The 10,441-nt window shown below is 41.7% G+C and overlaps 1 protein-coding gene across 1 annotated transcript; it reads left to right on the top strand.

The window, feature by feature from the left end:
- The first annotated feature begins 5,421 nt into the window (after nucleotides 1-5,421).
- LOC104926961 (hypothetical protein) lies at nucleotides 5,422-6,819 on the top strand. The gene is made up of 4 exons (XM_019269857.2): nucleotides 5,422-5,497; nucleotides 5,572-5,627; nucleotides 5,702-6,019; nucleotides 6,128-6,819. The coding sequence occupies exons 1-4, from the start codon at nucleotides 5,472-5,474 to the stop codon at nucleotides 6,736-6,738; spliced, it is 1,011 nt and encodes a 336-aa protein (XP_019125402.2). The 5' UTR covers nucleotides 5,422-5,471; the 3' UTR covers nucleotides 6,739-6,819.
- The last annotated feature ends 3,622 nt before the right edge of the window (nucleotides 6,820-10,441 follow it).

Below are 10,441 nucleotides of genomic sequence, written 5' to 3' on the forward strand. Positions count from 1 at the left end.
CTCTTTGTGATTAAGGCCAGGATCAATTTAAATCTTCTCTTGTTTCATCTCAGTATCCCACAATTATCATGTTATGGTCAAATGATCATCTTGATTTACAAACTGAGCTGTTCATGGGCCAAGTCAGCTTAAAGGTGTAAAGTGCAGCCCAGCCATTTTATGGCTAAAACCTTGATCCTCTTGAGATGACAACTCTGTTGTATTCAATCCTCATCCAAACTTTAATTCAATATTATGGGGATATGCAATCATCAGGAAAATGACTCACAGTTATCACATAACTATGAAAAAAACAGGTTAGCAGTTCTATCCCCGTCTCCTCCAGTCCACATATTATTATTTGGGCCAGGTAAAAGCCTTGCATGACAACCTTGTTGTTGCTATTGGTGTGAAAAGGTATATAAAAGTATATATATATATATATATATATATACTGTAACCTTTTGTCTGTGCTAACAGTTTGATTAACAGGCCAATGTGACATTTTCAGACAAACTGGTGGAGCAGCTTTTGTGCCACGGGCCAGCTGACGTGTGAATGGACAAACAAACTGCAACATGCCAGACAGCATGAGTGAGCTATACTTTTTAAGACAATCAAGTAATATTTTGTACAAACAGGAACAGGAAGATTTTAAAACATCGATTAATTAATTCAATCTATGATTGACTAGACTGGGAACCAAAAGTAAGCAGTGCAGTAAGACTGTGCTGTATTTTCCAAAAAGGCTCTTATAAAAGTGAAATATTGATAAATGGTTTAAAAAAAGGGGCCTCCAACCTTAAGATGAAACCATCTTACAATCAGCATTGTGGTAGCTGAGAAAAAAAATCATTGTGATTAATAATGTAATTACCAATTTGAGCTATATTGGTACAGCAAAAGGTGTTGAGACATACAATAATGTATATGATGCTAAAATGCAATTATATTGAGACTGTCAGCATTGTCCAAAAACTACGCTGACAGCAAGTCTTTCCAGAGCGTGACTTGTGCAGTGGTTTTAATTAACTTTTCTACTGAAAAGTGTACAGACCTGGCAAGCATACAACAGTGTTAGAATAACATGAATTGGTTTAGTCATTAGTGCGTTATTGTTTCAAACATCTGCTAAGGCCACCTTCCATTTGGGTCACACAAATATGCTACCTAAGTAAACATCTCATTCAATGTGCTTGAAAGTGTCTTTCATAGAAAGATGAGAAACTTTATGACATGCTAAGGTTGAAGGACAATTTGATAATTTAAGGAGGGCAAGGATTTCGCTTCATAAAAAGAAAGAGTTCCATATAAAAGAAAGATAAGGCCTTCAGGCCTTGTCAACCATCTTCATTAGAAACCCCACTTTAGTCTTAATGCTTTTCTAGTCATTAGCCAGGGCACAATATGTCACAATCCTCTTCAAAAGAGTATATACACATTGTTCAAATAATTGCCCTGCGAAGGACAAACAACCAGCATGTAAAAAGGCATCATTATTCAGGTGCAATCACTGACAGAGACTTTGAGGCCTTCCCTCTCCTTTGCCATTTTTGTAGAAGGCCATCTGATGTGCCTCTCTGCAAAAGTAAAAATAAAAGACATGGTGAATTGCCAAACCGCAACATAAGAGCGACTCTGTGGACTTAAATACTCTTTAATCAGAGCTGCTTCTAGGATCAACACTTGGAGATACATAATTATAAGAATCACATTCCCTGGTCTAATGATATTGTTTCATACAGGCCGTGTTAATGTAAACATAGCCAAAACACTGTATCCGTCAGTATTGCGGGAAATTTGACACCCTTTATGAACATCACCCTTCTGGTTGTCAATCAAACTGTTATAGATATGGAATTTGTCACATTTGCTCAGGTTTTTTAATTGATATGCATAGTTAATGAGCTGCTTTCTGTCAGACAGTAGTAAAATGGCAGCTTGCTCAACTAAAATCATTCACCATGCATGGATGACTGCCATATTGTCTTGTGTGTTATCATTACTCTCATTTGAAGTCAAGGTTGTAACCACTCACAGAGGTTAAATACTGGTGACCTCCCCCACCAATCAGCAGAACTAACAATGGCTTGTGAAATGTCTTTAAAACGACACACCATGTCCAGATGCCTTGACTTAACATGAACAAATACCCCCACAGACACACTGCACATTGTTTTTACCTCTTGTGGGAATTTCCACGGCTTTGACAGTGTACTGTAACCCCCTTAAGTGATGTGCAAAAGGTGATACACAGAAGCAAACCAAACAAAAAACACACACAAAATAACATTTTGTGAAATGAAATTATTGCCAACAGTTAGATGAGAAGATTGATACCACTTTTGTGGTTTTACAATAAATGAAATTAAGCTACTGCCAGCAGCTGGTTAGCTTAGATCAAACAGTTAGCCTGGCGCTGTCCAAACAAAACTAAATATGCCTACCAGCACATCTTGTGCAGGAAGTCCCTGCCCCCAGCTATAAAATAGCTGTACACATAACTGCTGGTAAAACCACAACCTGTTGTTCTTTACACTTCTTACAGCTTTTGTATGACGTGTTAATATTGAGTTTTAAACGGACAGAATTTGCTACATTTAGTCACCTGTAGGCTATCCAGTCTTTGTGCTAAGCTAAGCTAAGCTAACTGGACACTAGTGGTAGTTTAATATTTGTCATACAAACATTTGGCTGGATTTATTGGCAGAATATGACAGGAAGGGAATATAATATTTATAATGTATGTTTTCATTAGTGAATTGTCGCCTGAAAATAAAATGTTGTGTTTTCTTTACCTTAGAATGGGCATTTTATGTCAACAGAGGGTGCAGGTCCTCTCCTACAGAGCCCTCACGTTGAACCACCATATTTCTACTAAGGCCAAACCAAACAATGGCCCTACATAGGGTCTTTTGCAGTCACCTTAATTTCTCCTACATACTTGGAAGTGGAGGGTGAAGCAGATCAGTATTCAGTTGGTTGCATTCTGTAACTTCGCCGCTAGATGCCACCAAATCCTACACACTGGACCTTTAATGAGATACTGGAGTATTGATGAGACCTACACTTTCTTTTTTTTAGAAACCCCCAGTCAGATACTGTAGGAGGAAGGTTGAAACTTAACGTTTTTTTATTTAGATATTCTCGAGCACTGATTGCAGCATGAAGAACAATTAAATAAACTCGCATCAAAGCTGTCTTAATACGTATTGAACACACTGAATTTTGGACACTGTTAAAGTGATATCCTTTCAAAAACTTAATAACAGCAAGAGAGCCAGGGTGACTACGCAGATGTAAAGTTTAATACCCACAATCTGTCTGCCAAAACATGAAAAGCAAGGGTAGAAAAGGACACATTTTTGGCAGCCCTTCATCAAAAGCATAAAGCAGTGGCCGCAAGGGGAGAAGTAAACAGATTAGAAAAGCTATTGACATTTCCACGTAGCAAGGAAAGGGTGTCAAATGGCAGCAAGGATGATAAGGTGTACAGGCATTCAGTCCCCCCCCCCCCCCCTCATGTTTTATGTATCTGTGATCACAACTGATCGTGAGAGAAATTAATCAATAACAATGCCGCCGGGATGTGTGGATGACACATGCCACTGCCCACCCCCACCACCACCTTGTGCTGCCCCCCTACCCTCCTCTTTCAACACCCCTCGCCACACTCCTCTATTCTCCACCCTCCTTCATTCTCCTCACCCCATCCATTTTGATTCGGGGGCCTGTTGTTCGCCCACGTCTAGGTGAGGGATTTTTACATCCCCAGCGTGCTTGGAGGAACTCCATATGGCCGGGATCAAAGGTGTTGCTGGGTGCATGGTTCTGCTTGGTTGCCAGCCACCGCCGTTAATTAGAAAACAAGATCAGAGGCGGTATTAAAATCCAATTAAGCCCGTATGAACAGATTGCCAAGTGATGTTCACTAATGCATTACTGAGCACCATGCAAATTTTAGTGGCAGCATTTGGCTTTATGTTATGTGTTTGTGTCATTAAGAGTGCGCGTGTACTTGGGAGTGTATCTGAGTGTGTGTGCGGTAGTGTGTATGTCTATGTATGTGTCACTGGTGGCACTGCTGGCTATCCAAGGCTGTGTGACATTGCCTGATTTTTTTCGTTGATACACAGCTCTAATCTCATATAAACAATCAGCTAAAGCTCTGCAGAGCAACAACACCTATCCACACAATAAGATTGGATGATATTGCTTCTTACAATTAAAGCATAATTGAGAATGCTGAATTATTGATCCATCATAATTGAGTTCTCTTCATTTGATTTGTATGAGAAACTAATATGATGCACAGAAAATCCAGCAGATTTGGATAAATTGCCTGAGAGTATTCAGGTTTGATACAAAGATCTATAGCCTTTCTGTTTGGTCTCCACTGGCCACTCAAAGACACAAATTACAAGAGGGACAGGAGCTTTCCATTTAAATCGTTTTAAAATTTGAGATGGCTGTCAGCAGATATAATTAAACCATGTTAAGGAATTGGATGAGGCACATTAAAATGCGTACATAAAATCATTCTGCACAATAAGTGCCAATTTAGTCCATGAGTTTCATTCGCCACAGCAGACAGACAGGGCATCTGTACCAAAGACTGACAAGTGGATGCAGCTGGTGGCCTATGGCCCGAAGCATCCACATTATCACAGACGAGGGCTGTTAATGTCGGGCTGAATGGATCCCCTTTTGAGATACAAAATAGCATTCTGATTAGAAAGCCAGGAAATACACATCTGAAGTGCCGGAAATTGTCACAATGCACAACCACGGCACATTTGGCACAGTCTCAAGCTGGGTATAGAGGGGTAAGATCTTAATGAAGGGATGTGCCACTATCAAACGCATTTAGATTTCTCATATAGTTGTGCTGTTTAACAGTTTCTTCAGGATATGTTTGTCAGGTCATGCTTTTGGGTCAAAACTTAATCTTCTTAATGTGATTATGTTTGTTAGTAGTTCAAATGTTTCCAAGATATAATGTTTATTCTTCACGTTATATATTTCTTTGTGTTTAACTGCTAAGCAATTAAATGTACTAAAAAAATCTTCCCTTATAAATGTATAAGTGTAGGCAGGTCACACTATTTGGCAAAAATAAATAATTCATATCCGACAATTTAAATGAGATTGCTACATGAAAAATAGAATTAAAAAAAGAAACACCACAACAATAATACACAGAAGAAAAAAAACAGAATTTAGTTATGCTGAAAATAAAACTATAAAGGTAAAACATGGTGCACTTCTGTTGCAATGCAGTGTAGCAATGTAACAAAAATGAGACATGTGGATCAACTTTGATACACTCACTGCTGCAAGTTTCAGGTGGGGATCCACCTTCATCAGGCTTCATTTACTAGCAACTGTGTATCGTTAACCCATGAGGTTCTGATTGGTCAGAGCAGGTCACACTTGCAGTATAAATCCTTCACAGTGTGTTAGAGGTGATAGAGTTAAACAGTTTGTGCAACATGGTGGCTGGTTGTGGTGCCTCAGGGTAAGTGGCAGTTTCCTTTGTGATGTTTTGACCCTTTTCTGTTAACTAGTTATGCTTTGCCTGTCTTTCAACAGGGCTTTGCTCCTTCTTATGCTGCTGGGCACAAGTTACAGCTACCCCAAGAAGCAAGGTAAAGTATCACTGATTGATAATCAAGCATTGTCTGGGTCTTTTTAATTTTTTTAAACTTTCTTTCTCTTTAAGGTTTTGATCCTAGCTCCTCCTATAGCAGTAGCTATGGTGCAAATCCTCCATCTACTGCTACCTGGGATATGCCTTCTTCTGGTGGCTCTACCCCTGTGGTTTCTGGTTCTGTGGCTGGGTCTAAAACTGTCTCAAGTTCAGCCCACCCTCAAAATGCTCCCAGGAGAGAACCCAGTTACCCTCAACCCAGTGAGAGGCAGCAACCAGCAGCATCTTCTTACAGCTCTAACTCCTTTGCTGCAGCACATCCAGGACGTGCTAGCAGCTCTTCTGCAGGCTCAGCATGGCCAAGTTCTTCTCAACCCACCTCTACCCAAGGTAACTGGTTAGTGACTTAAACAGATTGCGCAATGGCTAATTAACCTTGTTGTATTGGCCTTGCATCTTATTTGTAGCAATCCTTATCTCTTCAACTTCTGCTCCTAGACATTGCCTGGGCAGTTGCACCTCCCAGTCTTGGTGGCACAAGACCTACTGCTCGCCGGTTTGCCAACAAACCTGCCTCTAAACCACTTGGCTCAAGCAACGTGGGTCCGCCTGGCTCTCGTCCAGAGTTCCAGGCAGGTGAACTGTCTAGCTATGAGAACCGCTTTGAGCATGGCAACTATGAATCTGAGACTGAGGAGCAAGGCTTCCAGCCAGCACCCCCTGAAGTTGAAGTTTCAAAGGGACGATACTCTACCAGTGAACGTCGGCCATTATATCCTGGCAGACGTAGGGGGCATGTTTTTCCTTATTATGACTACATGTTCCTGACTGGCCAGTATCCTCAAGGCACTATCACTCACTCCAGCAGCAGCTTTGAACAGGGAACGGACCACTGGCAAGATGCTCACTACATCAGATACCATTATCCTGCCAGCCCTGGTATTCCACAGGTCAAGACCAGTGTCCAGCAGCCTAGCCAACCTGTTAAGCAAAGCATTGACAGCAACTACGGCTCTGGTGGGGCACCTGAACAAAACCAACCCTCTGGAGCTGTTGGTCCACAAGCTTACTCTTGGCGCGACCCAGCATTTTGGATTAACTTGCTCTAACTCTTTTCTCCTGTCTTTCAGGTTGGATACTAAATAATCCTGCTGACCTTGTTCTGAATAAAGATGTTTCACTCCCTTGAAGTGTCCTATTCTAATAACTTGTGTGATTTAGCTTGACCTAGCAGTGGAGCTGTACATTGCAACCAAATGACTTTCATGTCTCACCCTCATTTTGAATGTAAAAGGCCATATCTAGCTCAGTGCTTGGTTTGTCTGTTCTAGAAAAATGGCCTCCTCCTGAAAGGAGGACCTGCTCACTGTAGATACAAGTGAAACAAACAATTCTTATACTTTGCTTCTACATTAAAGACAACCTAATGGCTATTGTATTCCATTCCTGCAGAGAAATACTTATCACACTAGCTCTTCAATATCAGGGCTCTGGTATTGTGACACAATGGCACACAACATTTCAGCTATAAGTCTCTGGTTTAGTTCACAAACTCTTTCTTGGCTCCTACCTCCTGTGATGCATTGCATATCTGCTTACTGAATCAGGATATAGGAGTGTGCCTCAGGTTGTCAATCCTGACTACAGCTTTAGACTTATGCCACTTATCCATCTTGTGATGCAATTCCAACATTTAACCATGTTGGCTGCTGTTCAGTGAGTTAAAGGTATACAATGTCAGTCATGATCTATAGTTTGGTTTAGGTGGTTTCAAACAAAGGTGAATCAATATCCCAATCTGTTAGTGACATTGCCTGATGTCATTAATGGACAGTGGGCATCCTAATTCATATAACAAATCACCCCAAAGACTCTCCATTGATCTTTAATTAGAAGCAGCTGTTAATCACCTTTATGACTTTCCTCAGTGGCACCATAATGGTTTCTGCAATGAAGCCACCGCAGTCTGTTCCAGCTAAAGAACAGCCACATCAGCAGGCCGTGTTTACTGTCTTATGTACAGCACACACCACTGTTAATGAATCTGCTCCGGTTTTCAGAATTTCTTTTTTTTAGTCATCTCCTCTGCCTTTGTAGCAACCTAAAAATCCTTTCTAATGGTCTTTTCAGGCATAGGGACAAACAATGACCCACAGGAGAGAAATGGCAATTACCTCTAGTAAGGTGCCCACTTCACACACCTGTCACAACACAGATGAACCCATCATAAAAGACCGGTGGAGAGGGACAAAAACGAGGGAGTTCTCCCTCAGTGACCCTTCAGCTTTCATAGTCTCCCCTCTTTTTCCAGCTCAACTATTAAGACATAAAGGGGTCAGTCCCCAGACAGCGCCATCCTTTATCCCTCCCTCACACACTCATCTCCGACATAAACCCTTGCTGTGTTTCCTTATTGGTTGCCACTGAGCATTGAGAAGATTATAATTGTACCCCCGTTCTGATTAAAAAGCTGCCTCCAGATTTTGGATTTTGTCTATTTGTTTTGTGACTTTCCTGACCGAGATTTTTATTATTAGAATTATAAATATTAGAACTTTAAGTCCCTACTAACCTTCCTCAGTGTCTTAAATATAAGCATTCCGTTTCAGATATTACGTATATAATTTGATATAATACAAATGATTTAATTGTTTGAGTGATTTGAAGCAGTGCTTCAAAACATATTGCATGAAGCAAAGCAAAAATTAATATACATTTTGCCATATGTTGCGATTTGGCATCTGGCGTCCTCCTGTGCGAGTTGATGTGAAGGTGGAATCTGGTTTGACTTAGCCATGTGGCAAATATAGGCCTAAATAAACATGTATTTCAGATGTCTGGCTGTAAAAAAAGCAGATAAAAAAAAAAGCCGTGGCTATATGGGGAAATAATTTGCTCGTAAAATTCATAGATCTTCATACTTAAGTGTTATTCCTTCAAGTGTTTTATGGCTCCCTCTTAAGATGATGAAACAGAAATCAAATCCCACAGGAAAAAGATCTAAGTTTTATTTACAGTCGTTCACATCAGCGTGATTTCTTTTGATGAGATTTGGTCATTTATTGTCAAATTTACCTATTTATCTGTCTAACCTCACACACTCAATTTGAAGTGCACAAAGAACAGCAAATCCTCTATTCTTACAGAGATCCCTCACATTTGAATACCTTTGTGGTATGAGAACCATATCATTAAGTGCACCGCAGAAATAGAGGAGGCATCAGATTCCATTACCATGTACAACTGCATAACTTTTTTCAGAATTCGCAGGATGTGTACAGACCAGTGTTAAAATCTACCCCCAGCCATTGCAAACGGCCCAATTGCCTTGTGATTAACGCACAATAAAAGAATGTGATGGCTTAAAGAAGCAGCAGGAAAAGCTGCCCAGTGAAAGATGGGTGTATGGCGCACTCTATAATTAAGCCAGTCTGCACTTGATGAAAGTAGATCACACTGGCGGGCCACGGCTTCACAGCCAGTTTGTTTTTACGACATAATTACAGTCCAAATCAAATGAGAAGATTTAATATTGCACCACGACAAGCATGTGCCCAATGCCAACAATGACACTGACCCCCCTGAGGCGAGGTGTGCCTGTGCCTGCGAGTGTGTGTGTGTGTGTGGGGGGGGGGGGGGGGGGGGGGGGGGTCGGGCGTCAGGAAGCCGACAGGAGCGAAGCTTCCCCACCGCGGTAGCTATCTACCTGTGTCTGGGCCCACCTGGGAGGTCTGACACCAATGGAATTACACTGACAGTGGGACAGAGGGTAGGAAAGAGAGAAAGGAGTTTGTCTGTGGAATAAAAGGGAGGGGAGGTGAGGAGGAGAGGGAGTTAGAAGACTCTACGAGGAGAGAAAGTTTATCTGGAAGGAATCAATCTAGCAGAACCAGGCGAGGGAGAGGAAACAGAGAACAAAGAGCTGAGAAATGAAAATAGATGCAAGTGAGGTTATGACAGTCGGAGCAAGTGATGAAGAGACTAAAAGAAAAGAGAAGGAGCAGACTTAAATATGCAGACAGTGAGGGTGTGGCTGGAGCGCAAAGATAAATAAATGTTTTGCTTCACTGTGTTTCCATGGCGAGGTGATGGCCAGTATGTACGAGGGCTTGTGCAGTCACGACCCACTGACTGAGTTTTTTAGTGATGAAAAGAGGATCGGTTAAAGGCAAATCAGCACTAAAGTGGATTACATCAGGTGTCTGCTCACTCTTCCTTTGCAATGCAGAAGAGATTTCAAAAAGATACTGTGTCAAACAATGGATACTAGTTTTATAGTTAAGGAACTGCCTGAATATAGGGGTGGCAATTATAGCAACCATAAGTTGTCATTTCTGCTTTGAGATGAGTTCCGTTTTGATGCTTGACGACATGGTTGTGCCGTAAACGACCAAAACCTCCCACTGAGTGGCTTCAGTGTTTTTCCTCCCTCTGAAAAAGCCTGCATTTCCTGTCCTTTACTTACACGCTCGACATGACCACAAAGCCTTTGTTCCTCTGGGTCAGAGTCTCCCAGAAGAGAGAATCTTCCCAAGCCACAGCTGTTGAGTGACCACGCTCGACCACACTGCTCTCTGTCTCCTGACCACCCTTCTAAATTGCTCTCCCTGCTCTCCCTCCATCCATTCCTGACTCCTTTTTTCCCCCTTTTCCCAAGAGCAGCCAGCTGGGCCAGATTTACTCTGGTCTCTGTGTCGCAGGGCGAAGCCCATTCTGCTCGTTGGGCGGGCAGCGTCATTTGACTGGGTACTGGTCAGGACTGGTAGATTAGTAACTGGATATCTACAGAGAGGCCAGTGGGGCCTGAGCCCT

Source organism: Larimichthys crocea, chromosome XI, assembly GCF_000972845.2.
Source record: "Larimichthys crocea isolate SSNF chromosome XI, L_crocea_2.0, whole genome shotgun sequence".
Taxonomy (NCBI): domain Eukaryota; kingdom Metazoa; phylum Chordata; class Actinopteri; family Sciaenidae; genus Larimichthys; species Larimichthys crocea.